General features: G+C 35.4%; 1 protein-coding gene across 1 annotated transcript in view; it reads right to left on the reverse strand.

Moving 5' to 3' along the window:
• Positions 1-20,560, reverse strand: part of LOC145241389 (CD109 antigen-like) — a 322,627-nt gene that overhangs the window by 39,023 nt on the left and 263,044 nt on the right. The window contains exons 32-33 of the mRNA XM_080104314.1: positions 19,155-19,304; positions 15,118-15,180 (exon numbers count right to left, since the gene is read on the reverse strand). Of these exons, the coding sequence (XP_079960440.1) occupies positions 15,118-15,180; positions 19,155-19,304 (213 nt within the window). The remainder of the gene's footprint in view (positions 1-15,117; positions 15,181-19,154; positions 19,305-20,560) is intronic.

Raw genomic sequence — 20,560 nt, forward strand, 5'->3', positions numbered from 1 at the left:
GTGATAAGTCATCTCCCTCTCAGTACAGACCAATAAGTCTCCTGTGTGTTATGAGTAAGTTGCTGGAATCCATATTAAATAGAGAAATAGTCAACCACCTCAGCAGAAATAACCTTCTTAGTGACACACAATATGGGTTTCCATTCTGCAAGATCTACCGCAGATGTGCTAACGGTTATATCTCACATGATTAGTGAATCTCTTGACAAAGGCTTCCTTTCTAAGGCAATTGCTCTTGACATATCAAAGGCCTTCGATAAGGTATGGCATAAGGGTCTACTTCACAAGATTTCCAGCTACGGTATAACTGGATATGTTTTCTCAATCATTAAATCATTTCTCTCCGATAGGCTCCGATAGGCTCCGATAGGCTCATAGTGGTCGATGGACAAAAATCAGAGGTCTGCAGTATTAATGCTGGAGTCCCTCAAGGGTCAATCCTGGGCCCAACTCTCTTCCTGATGACATCAACGATCTCCCAAAACACATACTTAAATCATTCGTTGATATCTATGCTGATGACACGACCATCTATGGCAACACATCAAAGGCTGTAAATGACAAAGTTCTCTCTGATTCTCTCCTCTGATCTTGAGCACGTGGTTCAGTGGGGGAAGAGGTGGCTGGTTACCTTTAATGCATCTAAAACCAAACTCCTATCTTTACATCATCAACGCTCTGATCCCCATCTGGCATCAATTGAAATGGATGGCTCTCGTCTAGGAGAAGCCCCATGTTTTGACAAGCTTCTAGGTTTGTCCTTTACTCCTGATCTGAAATGGAACACGTACATCAAGTCTGTTGCCAAGGTCGCTGGAAAGATGGTGGGATCCTTCTACCGCTCCAGAGGATATCTCACTACTGATGCAATTCTCTATCTATATAAAAGCCAAGTACGTCCAAGGGTGGAAATCTGCTGCCATATCTGGGCAGGAGCTGCTAAAAACAGCCTATCCTGCCTTGACAGAGTACAAAATAGACTTCGTGGCTTAGTGGGGGATGCCCTTTTCTCTACCCTGCAACCTCTCTCCCACAGAAGAGACGTTGCGAGCCTATCATTGTTTTATCTTTATTTCTATGGCAGGTGCTCGTCTGAACTCCAATCTCTGGTCCCCCCTCGCCAATCTTTCACAAAAAACACCCGTCTAGCTGAATCCACCGTGAAAAATTTTCCCCACTCTTTATCTGTGCCTAAATCAAAACGTAGATTCCATGAACAAAGCTTCTTTCTTAGAACTGCACACCTGTGGAACTCTGTTCTGTCTGCCTGCTTCCTACCTGACTACAACCTGGATGTCTTCGAGTCCAATGTAAACAAATTCCTAATGAACCACCCCCTTAAGTAAACACTTCATCAAATCTCCACACTAACGTAATGTACTTGCAATAACCCTCATCCCTGAGTGGCTTCCGGGTCTTGATAAGTGGTGACCACCGTGTAAAAAAAAAAAAAAAAGAACTAATGGAGTCAAATTCCTCAGCACACCACACCATCCCTTTTCACGGTTCGCTGTCAGATTTTTTTTCACAGACCCCTCTCTCCATCCTCAAATCACCCATCAAAAAAAGCAACATATACACAATCCGATATCCACCCTTTAATCAGAGGTCTTCCCCCCTTTTTTCATTCAAAAGTCCATAAGAAAGTCAATTCAAAAGATTTCGTAAAAGCATAAAAAATGTAAAAGTTCAGAGTTCATCTTGGTTAATATATCTTTTTTTTTTTGTTTCACATGCAAAATTTTCCTTTTTCTTTTCGTTTGTATATTCTTCTTTTTTTTCAATTCACATTAATAGTTCAAAGATAAGATAATCATCATTTAAAAATTGTCACTCAATAAAATGCACAAGCTCATCAATTAGCTCATAAGAGTTACTTCCCTTGTTTAAAATTTTTGTCCCCTTTTTTTCAAAATAAAATTACTCGATTTTTTTTCAAGGCTTTTACAAGAGTTATTCCCTTTTTTCCATTTTCTTTTCATCAATTCAATCATAGTTCAATTTTTATTTTTTCATAGAATGTCAGTCACAATTTACAAGAGTTTTTTTTTCAAGGTTTTTTTTTCCCTTCGCTGCTATCAACAACTCGTAATAAAGGGTATGCAGCCCTAATCAGGGTTTTCAAAGGACCCGCTTTTTATTGAGCTAGGGGAATCTTTCTCACCTTAGGCAGTTGTAGTTGAACCTTCACCTCTTATTTCACAGTTCAAGTCTTCTTTCATAAACATCTTGTAAGATTTTCTTCGCTGAGGACTTCTAACCTCAATAGAATTCAATGTATCGTTGGGATTTTCTTCCAACGGTTCTCAGCTCAGCGCCCTGCAAGAATTTTGGGTAAAACCGAGAGAAAAGAAAAGAAAAGAAGATCTTCAAGTTGTCTTCAGTTCCTTTGGATTTCAGCATCAGGGAGGTTTCTGGGTTGCACTTCGTTTTCGTTAATACCAGCAGCCGCATTTTCTAGAATCACAGGCGGTCTCGAACCAGTCTCTCTCTCGCCATCTGTGCAATCAGCCTCGAGATGCTCATCACCTTGCTCTCTTCCCATATTCGCTCTCTTCACGCACCATACAATCACCAACAACAGCACAATTATCGTTACCAGCATACTCACTCCCGCTCCTGTAACCACTACCTTATGAAGCCTATCCCTAGCTTCTGTAATCTCCAGACCGTTTAGTTGGGCCTGCAATTCACTCAAATCTATTCGTCTAATTCCTTCCATAGCTTTTGGTAGCCTAAGTCGGGTATGTGGCGGTGAACGATGGATCAAGGGGTCCCAGAGGTCAGTGAGGTTAGTCAATTGGTCATTCGCCCACTCTACCTCAGGTGCTTTTAACAAATACCGTTCCTCAGCCTGATAATACGCAGGTAACCATATGCCCTTTCCCCAGGCTTCACAACTCCTGTCCAGTTCTACCATAGTTAAAGATGGTCCCATCTTGATTATCCCAGCAGCCGTATTACCGCATACCTTAGACAATTCCAACTTCCTTTGCGTGGATACCACCCAGGTGCCTTCAGCTACTCGTATAGCGAGTGGCAAAATACCTTCACTTGCCACTTCAACCTTTCAGATGCTATTTATCACTCTCTCATCCCCCTGAAATAATCCCAACACACACAACTCATGATCTCCCGTGACGTACAACGAACTCTGTGACTGGCAAATTCCAAGACCATTATTTCGGCATTTTCCTGCCTCTCGCTGATTCAAGAGCATAAATCTATCTATTGCCATAATTAACGCTACATATTCTTACTCCACTCTGTAACTGGCTACCAACCCTAACTTGGGTGTGTCCAGTGGATATGGAACAGGTGGAGTAATAACTTGATAAACCTCATATTTAGTGCCTTGACTTATTGAATCCTCTCTGATTCAACACACAATTATCTCTTGCATCCATTAATGCAGCTACGACTGACAGCCATCGATCTCCTCACCTGTTCTCCAGGTGGAGCGTTCATTAATGCTATTTTTTTTCTAACCACAAGCAGAGCGAACGTGGTGTTCAAGGCCACTGAGAGTCAACAATTTGCGATTCTATCCACGTCGCATTACACATTTCCCTCCTTCTGCCAACTACTGCTCGCTGCTCTGCTATCAATTAGTCTCCACAGATACACCAGCTTGATCACGCCCATCCCCGGAACAAAGCGAGGAAAATTCCGTCTGTCAGTACACAACTATTTACAAAGAGTCAAGTACCTTTTTGTCGCAGGCTGTTTAAACAACCAATTCAGTTTCAATAAAATTACTCCGTACCCTCATAGATAGACAAAATAATAAACAAAACTACAGGAAGCCAGATACGCCCCCTAATTTATCAAACTCCCTTCGGTATTTCACAACACGTTCTCATAATACACTTTTTCTCCATGTGACACACACACACACACCTCAATTCCAACATAATTAATCCGTCTCCTTATGAATGGTTAATATGATAAACTTCTTCTCTCGCCTTGTGGCACACACACGCTCGTGCAGACAACGACCGCAATTTCAACATCTGTCTCCTTATGGACGATTAATAAAACAAACAATAGGGAGCTATCCACACGCCCCCAGTGTCCTCTCAGGCGGCATGTCCGAATGGATCCATATCCAGAAATACACCACAAGGTCACGCAAGGATCGGCAAATTTCTTACTTCCAAAATTCAACTTAAATGCTCCATAATCCCTTTTAACTAATTACAAAAAATTAATTACTAAACTGCGTAATATTTAATGACCTCACAGGTTGCGCCCTTCAAGGAGACTTGCTATCGCTCAAGAAATTCTATTTTTTTTTTAATTAATATCTCCAGGTGCGAACATCACGCACCTGATTTACTCGCAATGGAAAAATCCATCTAAAAAATAATACATCACTTTTCACGCACAATTGAGTGTACCAGACTTCACTCAGTGATATTAATAATTAATTCCAAGTAATCCCTGCAAAAAGTGCGGCCTCTTAATTCATATCTCGCACATAAGAAATCCTTTCTGACTGAGGCAAAATTTTAATTCCTCCAAGTGTTAGGGAGAGGAAAGGTGCGAATGAACTCGAAATCCGGGCCATCAAAAATGGAACCTGGAATTGGATGACCTGGTCCTATAACGCAAGTCGTTTTATGGGCCAGGCCGTTGAGTGGAGCAAAGTTCGAACGAACTTAAACCCTGACCGACAAAAATGAAACCCGGGGATGAGATGACGTAATTCGGCCTCAGGTAAGACCAAAAGCAAACACCGAAAGGGTCAGAATATGGGTCGATGCCATAAATTGGTTAATGGGTTACGAGGTCGAAAATCCATAAAAGAGAAATGATAAACAAAATACAGACAGAAAGATGCGGAGAGAGGAACGAGGACACAAGGGTCCATTTAATATCGGAAACTAATGCCTTTAATTATCCTCGACTGAACTCTCACTAATTCTGTTCAGTTTAATAATGAAATCCTTCCAGACTGAAGTAACAAAAATAATTTTTTTCCCAAATTAATTCAACTCTCAAAAATTTTAAAGTTTAATATTTCCAATTATTCTCGTTTGAATGCATAAAAACACAATTCTCAGAAGTTTTAAATTCTCCACAACATTAAACATCGTTACATAAAAATACACAGATCAATCCAACTAAAATGTTTCGTCAAAGTTCACGAACTGCTTAAAAATAGTATTTTCGTTCCCCCCCCAAAAAAAAACCTTTTGTTTTCAACTAAACTCAATCATCGGAGTTCTTCCTCCACAATTTAAAATTGTAATGTAACTAAAGTAAAAAAAAATCATTATCATCAGAGCTAACTCGCTCTCGACAGAACTCAACGAATAGTCACTTTAAAATAAGTGAACAAAACTCTACCCTTGTATTAAGCTATTCTCGAGATAGGGTACTCATTTTTCCTTCTAATCTCACATTGGGTGGGTCATGGGTCACATATCATCCCATTTCCGATTTCTCGCTCCCCAAGAGGCAGGTATTCTCCCACAATTCTCATTTAACCTCAACCACGTTATTCATCGTTGGCCTCTGGTGACATCAATCAGAATCAAGTCAGTCTTCCGGCCCTCCAGGAATTTTTCTGGGCTGCCGGGTTATCTCTTGATGTCTTTGTCACCCAACATCGTGGAGAGGGCTGCTAAGGCCTTCTCTCCTTCATCGTAAAAAGTTAACTCCACCCTCACCTCTGCCACCATCACCACCGTTCCCTGACGTCACACGCTCCCCCTCTTCGTTGTTATAATGCCCGCATCTCGAAATCCCTTCTACGTCTTAACTAGACATTCTCGCAAGGATTTATTTATCTCATCATTATTATGGATTATCTTTCTACGCCCTCATGATATTTAAATATTCAAATATATATAATTTCAATTACTTCCACAAGAAAGAAAAATTACAAACACCAAAGAATAATAACAAAAAAAAACAATTATGCAATCACCAAAAAAATTTAAGCAAAAATAATAAAAACTTTTTCCACCTTCTCTTTTCTTTCTTTCAAGCTTTTAATTCAAGCATCAATTGGATTACAATCGATTGTTCTAGTATTTAAAAAAAACAATAAAACCTTTCTCTTTCTTCTCTCTTAATCCTTTTAATTCAATAAAAAAAAAAGAAAATATATAAGATAACTCAATCCCCTCCCCTAAAAAAGAAACGTCCAAGCACAGCGATTGGTCCGTTTACCTCGGCCCTTTTTTTCTTTTCTTTTTAATAAAAAACAACCTTCTTACAGGCTGCTACTTATTATTATTACGTTAAATTCACAGCGACAGCAAACCCACGCTCTCTTACACTCTCTCTCCAGGCCAATTTGCACAGACGACAAGAAATAAAGGTTCGCTTACCTCGACTCTGTTGTCTTTCTCTCTCTCTCTCTCTCTCTCTCTCTCTCTCTCTCTCTCTCTCTCTCTCTCTCTCTCTCTATCTATCTATCTATCTATCTCTCTCTATCTATCTCTCTCTCTATCTATCTCTCTCTCTCTTGCGCGCACTTGTTGAGTTTGTCAAAAATCTCTCTCTTTCTATCTCTAAAAGTCTTCTTCTCTCCACGTTTTCCCTCTTTTTTCAAAATATTCAAACGTTTTTTTTTTTCAAACGGGCGTTTCTTTTGTTTAAAGTTTTTTTCTTCTCTCTCTTTGAAATGTCAAAACGTTTGTTTTTTTTTCAAACGGGCGTTTTTTTTTTACTAAAGTTTTTTTTCAAACGGGCGTTTCTTTTTAAATTTTTTTTTTAAACGGACGTTTCTTTTTAAAGTTTTTCCTCTATTTTTTTTTTTTTGAAATGTCCAAAGTTTTTTTTTTTCAACCGGGCGTTTTTCTATATTTTTCAGTTCGATCTCTCCTTCCTTTGTTTTTCAAATGTCCCCGTCTGTCTGTTTCTTTCTTAGTACGCCTTTTCTCCTGACACTGATAATGTAAGATCATAATGCGATCCCAACTCCGTCTTTTTCTTTTCTTCCGTGGTAACCGAACAGCGTCTATCCTTGTCAACGGCAACAATAAGAATGTAATCCCACCTCGTTGAGTTCGGCTAGGATCCCTGTTTATCTGGAACTCTCGGCTCGTATCGTCTGGTCCTTCTCCGAGGGTTGTTACATTGAATCCTGTATGCTGAAAGCGAATATCGAAGCCGCAGACAGGAAGAAAAACAGACTCGTGAAATTCTATTCTACAGAATTAATTTTCACAAACTTATGTACAAATGTTTTTACAAATATCGTTCACTTCTTAATAAGTTTTCAAAGTTTCAAAACTCTCAAATCTCTTCACAGACAGCGAGCGGGGGTTTCTATACGATCTGTTCTCCCCGAAATCCAGTGGCGGCTTGTGTCTGGAGCTGTGGAACTGCAGCACCCCCAATCATTTCTACTCAATATTATCGATACACGGTAAAAATAATACGTTTATTTTTTCCTTTCTATGTGATAATATATCATATTAATAATAATTATAATAATAATAATAATAATAATAATAATAATAATAATAATAATTATATATATATATATATATATATATATATATATATATATATATATATATATATATATATATATATATATATATAATCCTGAAGCTTAATGTCGATAACTGTCCCCATATTCATATAAGTATAAAAGTAAAACTTTGCTTGGAGCTGCCAAATTCACAGTTACACATTCTTAGCGAAGTTCGCTTATACGCATGCCCGCTTCAGACGACGAATGAAAGCTAAGTTGGAACTGTCGTTTTAGCAGTTCCAAACGCTCGTGAAAACCGGTGTTTGCGTGTTTTCGCTTATATTATTATTTTTTTAAAAGGCTTGTTTACAAATGTTTTGTTTTTATTATTATTAAAAAGTGTAAAGTGTTCTTGTAAATAAATAAAAAAAAATTCTCACACTTTTAAATGCGATTTAAGCAGACAAAAATATACAATATGCGAAACTTTGTTTTTTTTTAATTAAAAGTGTTCGGGCTTTTTACCCGTAAAGCTACCAACGTAACTAATGTTATTTTTTCACGTACGGCTTATTTTGTTTGTGTTTTTATGTAGTTTGAAATCTATTCATTTTGTGGTAGTTGAACTTTACAGAATAAAAAATATTTACATTTTTTTCTATAGAAAAGCGAAGAAAAATTTATTTTTTTAAAATACATTTTAGTTAAAAAATGTTTTTAAATGTTCCTATTTACTATGCCTCCCCACGGGACAGAGTTAGACACCAGGGTCGTTTTTTAACGTGGAGAAAAGGAACAAAAATAAAAATTGTCTCAGTCGTGAAGGATTTCTCCTCCACCGACAGAGAACAAGAAATTGAAGTGAAGCATCTGAAGAATAGACACTACACCTTGATCTTGGACAAAAGGAAAACTGTTATCCAATAAAACCATTTTTAAATGGTAAACTCCTAACTTTACCATCGTGTGCAAGCAAGTAAATTTCAAAGATTTTGTTTTTATGAAAAAATAAATTATTAAAAAATTGTAAATAAAATGTATTTAAAGAAATGTTTTTCGTTTGTTTGCCTGCGGAAAAGCCCATAAAATTTATTTAATCTGTAAAGTTTAAAAGAAATATATTTGTATATTTTTTTTATTACTCTGTAAAGTGTACACAATTTAAAATAGTATTTTTTTATTAAAATGTTTTTGCGTATTATCCCTTTTTCGACGGCTTATAATGGCAAAGTTAAAAAATATTTGTATTAAAAAAAGACAATTTTAATGGCAAGCTTATTTTGTTATACGCCTATTTTTAATTAACAACAAGCTTTTTATAAATAAAAACGTTTTTAAATAGTAAAACTATTTTCGTTAATAAAAATCTGTTATCTAAAATTATAAAAGTACGATTCAACTCAGTTAGAACCCGGTTCAGTTGAATCGCAAAAAGAGGATCACGTAAACATTGTATTCCTTCTACCCTAATTAATATTCTACTAATAGACTGCCTAGTACTTACCTTTCCCAACACAATTGATATAAAAGAATTTAACCATGGCCTCCTTGCATCCCCAAGAAATAACTTCTGTGACGGTAAGTGAACTTCAACAGATTGAGTTTTCACACCTGCCTCTCCATGATAAAGTTGAAATTAAGAAAAGAGGCCGTTCAACGCCTGATATTCAAATATCTCAGTCAGGCATTAGCAACAACAAAGTGTATATTCGTAGCTTTAATTCTGACTGGTACCAACGGAAAAGTTGGCTTTGCGGCTGTGAACTAAAAAAGGCATTGTTCTGCTTTCCTTGTTTGTTGTTTGGGAATGATGTAACGTGGACAAAAGATGGTTTCAGAACTATTAGCAAAATGAAAGATAGAACTGAAAAGCATGAGAAGTTAAAGGAGCACGTTGACAATGTAGTTTCCCTATCAATTTTGGGGACCGTAAATATTAAAGAAAAACTTAGTGAGGCCTACAGACTTTCAATCAATCATCATAACATGAATGTTAAGAAGAACCGTGAAATTTTATCTAAAATAATAGATTGTATTTTCTTTTGTGGGAACTTTGAAACTCCCTTACGAGGACATGATGAAAAAGATGATTCAGTAAATGCAGGTGTATTTAGAGGATTAGTAAATTTTGCATCTAAATTAGATCCAGATTTAAAGAATCACTTAGAAACCAGTAGTGCCTTCAAAGGTGTTTCCAAGACCATTCAGAATGACATACTTGACTGTCTTTTACAAATATACCGTGATGAAATAAGGGCAGAAATTAGCAAAGCTTCCTTTGTAGCTGTCATGGCTGACGATACAACAGATGTGTCTGAACATACACAAATGATCATTGTTTTACGGTACGTCTTGGATGAAAAAATACTTGAACGCTTTTGGGGATTCTTTATTCCAGAAAACCAAACCGCTGATGGAATATCAAAATATATTCTACAACAATTGGATATAATCCTTCAAGGGAATCGCCAAAAACTGATAGCTCAGACATTTGATGGTGCAAATGTCATGAAAGACAAAAAAGCTGGTGTTCAGGCGAAAATAAAAGCAGTTTATAGTAATGCACATTTCACTCACTGTTATGCGCATCAACTTAATTTAATAGTGGGGAATGCAGCAAGCATTACACGAAATGCTAGAATTTTATCTCTAACATTTTGGCTATTCCGACTTTCTTTTCTAGATCACCACAGCGTCTGTCTATTCTCAAGAAACATCTGGATGTAAGCATTCCACGTCCATCCGCCACGAGGTGGAACTTTAACATACGAACCATAAATAGAGTTCATGAAAATGTTCAAGCATTAAAAAAATGTCTCACTGAAATTCAGTCAACATCATATGTAGATGAAACCGTTGCAGAAGCGACAGGAATTCTGAAATATTTGAACGATGAAAATTTCATATTTTGGTTAGAGCTATTTCATCAAATTATGTCTCATGTTGAAATTATTTATAATCAAATGCAATCTCGGGAAATTAGCATATATAAAGTCAATGAATACATAGCAAATTTCCAAACTGCTATAAGATAAGAAACTCCAAATACTATGAAAATCCTTCACAAACACTCAAGGCCGAAGCTAAAGAACTGTGTGACTATATATCTGTTGATATAACGGACAGATATTCTTCAACTAAACATTTAATAAATTGTTTAACAAGAAAAGCTTTGCTAGTTTTAAGAAAGAACTACCTACAGAAGAGATATCCTTGACAACTGAAGCATATCCCATGATTGACAAACAAAAGCTTGAAACTGAGTTAGAAATATTTTATAGTAGGTCAGATATCCATGAGTATTGCAAAGTAATTGATCTCCTGAAATTTATTTTGGAAAACAATTTAAACGATGTTCTTAGTGAAATCACAAAACTCATAAAAATTATCTTGACAATTCCCATGACTACATCAGAGGCAGAACGTTGTTTTTCAACTCTGAAAAGAATAAAAACTTTTCTAAGGAGCACCATGGGTTGCGAAAGACTAAATGCACTTGCAGTGCTTTCAATTGAAAAAAAGTTCTTCAGCAGCCATTCAGAAGTTAAGGAGAAAATTATCAATCTTTTCTCACAAATTAAAACAAGAAGAATGGAATTTACTTTCAAATAAATATAAGTAAGCTATTCCAAATATTTACATCTATTTAGAATTCCTTTAAGTTATTGTATTTTTATACGTGTGCATACGTATAAATTATGTATATTTTTTATGTTTGTTTTATTTTTACACAATATTAAAACAATACGCATTTTTTTAAACAGCACCCCCACTAATCTTAGGCACGAGCCGCCACTGCCGAAATCAAAAATCAATCTCACTAATTTTCGTGTGACAGTAGTATATATAGTGAGGTATGTGGATGGGGTGGAAGTTTCCCTAGCCAATAAGATTTCACCACGAAATCGGGAAAGCCCCAGATTTTTGCGTGTGTGCAATTCCCGAATCTGGGATCTGAGTTCTATAGATATACTAATTCCCATGACCCTCTAAGGTCAGATGTCAGCACTGACATACGACTTTGAGTTCATCAAGGCCAGACAATGTTATGCTCCAAGTTTCCTGTCATCAATTTTAACTGCCAAATATATTTATCTGGTTTCAAACAATATCTATTTTTACACGAAATAAAAAATATATATTTCTATTCTCCATTTTAAATTCTCGGGTTATCTAGCGTCACCCGGGAACGATTAGCTATCTAGCATAGTTATTCGGCCCCTCAAGCCCCTGGAGGGGGTTCTACAGCTCCCCAATGATTGATTACGTCACACGCAGTTGTATATATATATATATATATATATATATATATATATATATATATATATATATATATATATATATATATATATATTGCGAACTTGGACCTCTATCAAATTATGGCGGATAGAAGAGCCTACTACCCCATGGATTAAATGAAGAGTTCCATTTGAAATGCTGTCCAAATTCCAGAGTTCGACAGAAACATTCCAGAGTTCGAAAGATACACCTGAAGAAGATCAGAGGTTACATCGACCGAAACGTTGTGAAAATCACACTCAAGATGAGAACAGTAGTCCGATGAATCCAAATAATACAGACAAGATCATGAATCGCTATAAATTGTGAAACAACTGAGAAAAATATATATTTATTGTTTCAGTGACAAGAAATGTGTAAAGCAATTGACCTCTAGATGACCTCGCTCAGATAAGAATAATATTTTGGCCACAGTTCGTTCTCACACGACCACGCCCCTTCCAGCATGTACCTTACACAGTTCGTTCTCACACGAACACTCCCCTTCGCCATGTCACTAATGAAACTTTCACTCGCAATGCCCCCTTCCCACTTTCAATGGTTCTCAACCCTTTTTTAATCATTACTTTCTTTTCTTTTTAATGTATTTAGGTGAAATCTTGTATATTATTTTATTTTTCAATAATGTAAAGAGAACCAGAGAACATATATCACCAGTTTATCTTGAAGGAAGACTGAACCGATATTAACGTTACATGTACCATGGGGGTCCACATGGACCCCGATTGAGAACCATTGGACTAGAAGCATTTTCTGTTAATATTTCCAGTTCAATTAACAACGTCGCTTTGTCAGCTGACATCCAATACAAAACAAATGGAAGTCCTCTTGTGTCAGCATGTCAATAACCCCTTTCATCTCCTCAATTGTCTCATAGCAAGAATCTCTAAAGTTTTCCTTGAGATGAAAGTTGCAGGAAGCAAGATTTGGACTATAGGGAGGGTGAGGATTTGTCTTGATGCAAATTTTGGTTAAGTAGTCTGTGACAAGGATGGAGTTTTCGTGCATTTGTGCAAATCTTCCGCATCCTCAATTCCTCGCAAATAATTGTGTGTACAGTTCCCACACTGACATAAAACTGAGCACTTATTGTCTCTATAGAAACATGAAGGTTCTTAAACATGAAATTCTTTATTTGATCAATCAACTCTCGTATTTTGACTTCCTCATTCCTCCCACATCTCATCAACGCTCACAGACTCCCTGCCTTTCTTAAATCTCTTATGCCACTAAAAAACTGATGCTCGATTAATGCAACATGGTCCAAAAGCAGTTTGAAGCATTCCATACGTTTCTGTGGCATGGTTAGATATTGGAGAGTTTATGTTGGTTTTAATTGTTCTCATATTGAGTACAAGCTGCACAACGTTTCGACCGATATAACCTCCGACCCTCTTCAGGTGCATAAGTCGCAATATTTGGGAAAAAAAAGGCGTTAACTCTGCACATCCGAGGTTTTATATTTTTGGTTCTTGTTAAAATTTACAAAAAAAAAAAAAATTATTATAAAGTCAATAAAATTATCAAGCAAAATGGAAAAAAAGATATCATTTTTAAAATATTTATAATTAAAATTTTAATTAAATCCCTTAACCAATTGTAAATTCTTAAAAAAACTAAATTTTTGAAATAAGAAGGTTTCCTGTGAGACAAATATTAAATCACATGTCTTGTGTGTTTTTTTAAATTTTTAACGAAATATAGTTTTTTTTTAAATTTTTAACGAAATATAGTTTTTTTTAATTGTTAACGAAATATAGTTTTTTTGAATTTTTAGCGAAATATAGTTTTTTTAAATTCTTAACGAAATATAGTTTTTTTTTTATATGGATATTTTTTTAAAATTTAATACAGATATTTTTACAATTTCATATAGGTATTTTATTTTTTTTTTACATGGTGGTCACCACTTATCAAGGCCCAGAAGCCACTCAGGGATGACGGTTATTGCGTGTACAGTACGTTAGTGTTGAGATTTAATAAAGTGTCTACTTAAGGGGCCGGTTCATTAGGAATTTGTTTATGTTGGACTCGAAGACATCAAAGTTGTAGTCAGGTTGGAAACAGGCAGACGGAACAGAGTTCCACAGTCGTACACTTCTAAGAAAGAACCTTTAATCATGGAATCTATGTTTTGGTTTTGGCACAGATATAGAGTGGGGAAAATTTTTGACAGTGGTTTCAGCTAGACGGGTGTTTTTCATGAAAGATCTGTGAGGGGGAATCAGGGATTGGAGCTCAGACGAGCACCTGCCATGGAAATAACGATAAAACAAAGACAGGCTCGCAACGTCTCTCCTGCGGGAGAGAGGTTGCAGGGAAGAGAAAAGGGCACCCCCCACTAAGCCACGAAGCCTATTTTGTACTCTGTCAAGGCGGGATAGAGGGTTTTTAGCAGCTCCTGTCCAGATGTGGCAACAGTACTCCATCCTTCGACGTACTTGGCTTTTATATAAGTAGAGAATTGCGTCAGCAGTGAAATATCTTCTGGAGCGGTAGAAGGATCCCACCATTTTCCCAGCAACCTTGGCAATAGACTTGATGTACGTGTTCCATTTCAGGTCAGGAGTAAAGATCAAGCCCAGAAGCTTGTCAAAACATGGAGCTTCCCTTAGACGAGAGCCATCCATTTCAATTGATGCCAGATGGGGATCAGAGCGTTGATGATGTAAAAATAGAAGCATGGTTTTAGATGCATTAAAAGTAACCAGCCACCTCCTCCCACACTGTACCACGCGCTCAAGATCAGAGGAGAGAGAATCAGAGAGAATTTTGTCATTTACGGCCTTTGATGTGTTGCCATAGATGGTCTTTTCATCAGCATAGATGTCAACGAATGATTTAAGTATGTGTTTTGGGAGATCATATCAGGACGGGACTCCAGCATTAATACTGTGACCCTCTGATATCTGCCTATCAACCACTACTCTTAAGTTAATATGGCTTAATGTTTTTTTTCCTTTAAATTTATAATTGAGAAAATGAAATAAATAAATAAATAAATAAATAAATAAATAAAATTTCTTTTTATTTTTATGTTGGCTTAGGAATAGGATAATGCGTTACGAATTATCCTGTGAAGGTTGGTTTTGCTAAACATGGTGACTTTTATAACTTAAGAAGCTCAGAGGTTACATTGACTGAAACGTGCAGTTAACGCTTAAGATTAGAACAATTGTCTGATTAATCCGATACAAACAAAAATTCAGAACTAGTTGGATTTTACATGGAAGAAGGATTCTACATTTGTTAAGATTAGTTCTAATTCGCCGGATATTTGCGAATAGGAAACTCGTTTGATCGTTATTCAGTTATCTCGTAACTTCATATTTGGTTTAGAAACAGTTGAAATATAAAAAAAAAAACAGTAAAAAATTACTTACAGACATATATACAATACCATCTCCTCTTCCTTTCACTTTAAGTTTTCTAATTCTGGATGGACACTGAAAAGAAATGAATAATATCAGTATAGGATATATATATATATATATATATATATATATATATATATATATATATATATATATATATATATATATATATATAAAATGGAATAAGAATGACAGTTAAGTTTACCAAAATAATCCAAGATGGCAAAACTAAAGTATATTATAAATATTGAAGAGTTATTTTACCCTTCACCAGACAATCCATTCACGAGAAATCACCTTTTTCTCAAAGATATTCCCTCTGCTTCACTATTTATTACCAAGTAAGATCTATGACTTACTTGTAGTTTTATCAAATACTTTGCAAGCAAAATCCGATCGCGCATTTTGCTAAATCCTTCCATCTGATGAGAAGGAAAGTATTTCTTCAAAACTCCGTGGATGAAAGACTATCGACTTATTTTGTGCTTCCTTTTTAAAATTAAATATGTTTTTAACTCTTTTCAAAGTGTTTTTTACATATTTTATGGTTTACTTATACTTGTGCAGCTGCAATAACGCAAAGGCAGGATGCGTACCGCAAATTTAACCAACAGGCAGAAGTATATAGAAGCCAGAAGTAACTGTAAGAAAGAAATAGCAATAGCTAGGAGAGAATTTACTGCAACTAAAAAACAGATCAAAGCACAGAAATTAGAAAAATCTATAACAAGTAAATAATGGGCAATCAACAATTCCCCCACTATCCTATAATCATGAGGTTGTTTGCTCTGCAACTGAGAAGGCTAACATGCTTGCCAGTCGGTTTGCCTCTCTCCAAACTTTACAACAAATGCCTTAATAAATCTTGCTACCCTGCCTGCTGGAAAACTCCTTCTGTAGTACCAGTTTTCAAGAATTCTGGCGAAAAAACTGACCCAGTAATTTATCGCCCTATTAGCCTCCTCCCACTTTTTGCCAAAATATTTGAGACCATAATTAACCAAGCTCTAGTCCATCAGCTTACAGATGCTAAACTTCTGACTGACCAACAATATGGATTTAGGCAAGCCCCTTCCACAGCAAACATCCTACCTGTAATCTCAGAACATATATACCATTCCCTGGACAAAGCGGGGAAGGGTAGAGCAGTAGCTATAGATATATCTAAGGCTTTTGACAGGGTATGGCATGAAGGTCTTCTCAAGTAAATCAGATCATATGGTATCAGTGGACGAATACTTAACATAATTAAATCTTTCTTAGATAAGCGAAAAATCCAGGTTATCCTCGATGGTTGTACATCTAAACAATATGATATAAATGCGAGAGTGCCTCAGGGGTCTATCCTTAGACCTCTGTTATTCCTAATATTCATAAATGACCTCCCTGACAAAATTGCCTGTGAGATGGGTATATATGCTGATGACACCATGCACTATAACAGACACGACAGGAAAACAAATGAACACATATCTAAAGAAATGTCAGACACACTAGAGGATGACCTCCAATCTGTAGTGGAATAGGGACATAAATGGATGGTCACATTCAATGCTGACAAGACTAAACTCTTTTCCTTCAATAATTACAAGAAACCTTCTCTTCCACCAATAGCAATGGCCAATGACTCTTTATCTGAAAGTACATCTTTTAAACTCCTCGGCCTAACGCTCACAGGAAACATGAGGTGAAACAATTACATTGAGAGTATCGCCAGGACCGCTGCAAGGAAGGTGGGTTCTCTCTTCCGTGCTAGAAAGATACTAACGCCCGAAAGTATCCTATAACTCTATAAGGCCACCATTCGCCCATGTATGGAGTATTGTTGTCATATTTTGGCTGGTGCATCTGTCCCTTGCCTCTCGCTCCTAGACAAGGTTCAAAAGAGAGTCGCCAATCTGATAGGTCCTGAACTGTCATCTAAACTTCAACATCTGTCCCATCGACACGATGTAGCATTCCTCTGTCTGTTCCGCAAGTACTATAACGGTGAGTGCTCTGACGAACTGCAAGGACTTGTGCCCCCTCGATGTCAACATCCCCATCAAACCCGACAAGCATCTAAATCCCACCCCTACACAGTAGAGATCCCTAGATGTAAGAGAGTCTTCTACTCCAGTAGTTTCTTCCCCAGAACTGCTAGACTTTGGAATTCCCTTCTATGTCCCTGTTTCCCCAACTGTACTGACATGCAGAAGTTCAAGTGTAACGGGAACCGACTGCTCGCTGCCCAACTCCCTATACAGTACCCCTGATGCCTATGTATCTGATAGTAGCCCTCTACAACAAAGTGGCAATGTGCCTCGTTTGGTGTGAAAATGTAATAAAAAAAATAAAAAATATATGTGCGTGTGTGTGTGTGTGTGTGTGTGTGTGTGTGTGTGTGCGTATTTATTACCAATAACGATTATTAAATTTAAATATATTTCTATTTCCCTTACTTATGTTATAATCAGTTTAGTTTCTATAGGTTAATTTGATCCTCCATCGAAATAATAAAAGAAACAAAAAGAAAATATAAAAATGGTATAGAGTTGGGTTCACATGTCTAATCCCTTAAATTAAGGATTATGAATATATTCATATATGTATAACAAACATATTTTGCCGTCTGAAGGGTAGCTATTGTGGAATATTTTTAAATGATATAACATTTGAATTTGTCCGAATAGTTACAAATCAACTGTAATGCATAAGGAAATACACGATATAATGTTCTCGTTTTATATTTGGTCATCTTGATTTTTCAAAAATATTTTATGCATGCTCGATTATGGAAATTAATTGAGTTAATTAATCTTGACTTTGATTTTATTGGTTATTATATCAATCAATGAATCTCTTTTGCCTTTAACTCATCAGAAGAAATGCCAACTATTAATTCACCAAAAGAAATAAAATGCATTTGGGCATGATTACAAAATCAGAAAATTTGAAGAGATATTGAAATTACTTTGTATTTTATTTTATTACGTTATTTTGATTTTTAAGTAAAGCCACTCAAATTTAAATATTCGTATTAATAAATTGTATTCATTTTGATATTACCTATTAAATAATATAGTATTTAGTATTTTATTAATTTATTATTTATAATTAATCTATATATATATTTACTTAGATAATATTAATAATTGTAATATATTTAACATATGTCTAAAATCTGTCTGAAATTTGGAATATAAAGTTTTGTCATTTGCTTATTTTATGCTCTGTAACTATATTAAGTTTCAGAAATTAAGGATTAGTATATAAAACAAGGTGAAATATAATTGAAAAAAATCATATTTCCACAGATATATATATATATATATATATATATATATATATATATATATATATATATATATATATATATATATATATATATCTGTGCAAATATGATTTTTTTTTCAATTATATTTCACCTTTTTTTTGTAAATTTGAATAAATTTTCAATAGTAACATTTTTCTATTTTATCTATCTATCTATCTATCTATCTATCTATATATATATATATATATATATATATATATATATATATATATATATATATATATATATATATATATAATAGAAAAATCTTAGTATTGAAAATTTATTCAAATTTTCAACAAAACATTATAAACCTATAAAGAAGGTATACACAATTTTAATTATCCGACAAGAAGTACAAATAAACTTGAAAGATCGTATTCCATGGAGTTTCGAACAATGCAATTCTTCTCATCAGAGGAAAGAGGTTTGAAAAATATACTATAAATTGTGCAGGTTAATGCATTGAAAGATACTACAATTATGAAATTGATGATATTTGCAAAAAACAGTTCTTAAACAGTTAGTTAAAGTTTATAAGGATTCAAAATGATTATGAAAGCAGGAAACGGGGAAAAAGGGAGAAAAATAATAAGGTAAAATGTGTGTGTGTGCGTGTGCGTGTGTGTGTGTGTGTGTGTGTGTGTGTGTGTGTGTGTGTAAATCAAACCGATTTTAAAACCAATTTAAAAAGGACAGTATAATGAGGTTACGGGTCATCTTAAAATGTTCATAAAAGAATGATGTGTACCTTCTTTTTGTAAACGGTGTACAAGTTGTCTTGTGTGATGTCCGGGAACGAATGGAAGAATGAGAAGCGACGGATGGATATAGAGGCACGTGTGGTATGCTGCACAAGTAGGCCATATGCTGTCAAGGCTTCCAGTGCGACTGCAGTGGCCTAAAAAAAAATTAAATCAAATTAACAATAAAACAGGAAATATATCAATAAAATAGTTGTGTCATTGTCTATAAATAATGGCTACTATATTATATAGTTGTTGGAATATATAGGAATTGTTGGAACAGTACAACAAGTGCATTGCAGCCGGAGGAGATTACTTTGAAGCGGACCACAGTTTAATGTGTGTACTGTCAATAAAAGTGTCTAAAAGAAAAAAGTCTGGAAACCTATTGAAGGCACTTCGTAATACGATGCTCTCCCTAACTTCCGTAACCATGATCGCAAACATGTATATTTACAAACGTATATTTATATAACTATAGATATTTCTTACAATTTATCGCTTTACAAAGAATAGAAACTCATTTCCGCTGGAAAAATGGTGGGATCCTTCTATCGATCCAGTAGATATCTCACTGCTGATGCAATTCTCTATCTATATAAGAGCCAGGTACGTCCAAGTGTTACAAAATGGATTGAGAGAGAGAGAGAGAGAGAGAGAGAGAGAGAGAGAGAGAGAGAGGTGAGTAAACGTGGAGTATAGACACGTTTACCAGAACCGAGGGTCAGCTGACCAGATTACGTATGAGTGACGTGGTCAGGTTGGCTAGATCTGTGAGATTTGATTTGGACACAGAAGACAACCCGAATCTTTGTGAAATCTTTGCTTGTGGGGTCTATTGAAAGAATAATTAATAAAAGAAAGAACGTGTTGTTAATTAATTAATTAATAATCATAATAGTAATAATAAAATTGGGAAAAAGAGAAAGAAATAAGATTTAAACAGTGTAATAAATAATAATAATAATAATAAAAAAACACTACTGGGTTATGTATAAGGGATCAACTAGTTCTTATGTTTCGGAAGAGTCAAAGGTTCAGTCGGTATTAATTTTAATTTTCGAAAAGTAGAATAAATGTTCTATTCGACATGAGTGACGTTTTGACCACATAAGTAAGGTAGAAAAAAAAAGGATAAATATAGGGTTAAATAAACTAGATGAAGAAATGAAAGAAAAAAGTGAGGCGTGAATGGAATTTAATTTCTGTGGCAAGCAAGTTAGAATTTTGGAGAGGCGTTGAATTACATGGGTAGTTATTAATTTCATTATTCTCGAGAAGTGATTCGAATTTTATTTTTTTTATCGTGATTTCTATTGATTTCGAGTAGAATCAACATGGAGCAACTTTGAGTACTTCATGTGTGGAAATCCGATGTTTTCCGTGAAGCTATGTGTCTTCAAGGCAGGTT

Source organism: Euprymna scolopes, chromosome 2 (assembly GCF_053919585.1).
Source record: "Euprymna scolopes isolate OS-2025 chromosome 2, ASM5391958v1, whole genome shotgun sequence".
Classification (NCBI taxonomy): Eukaryota; Metazoa; Mollusca; class Cephalopoda; order Sepiida; family Sepiolidae; genus Euprymna; species Euprymna scolopes.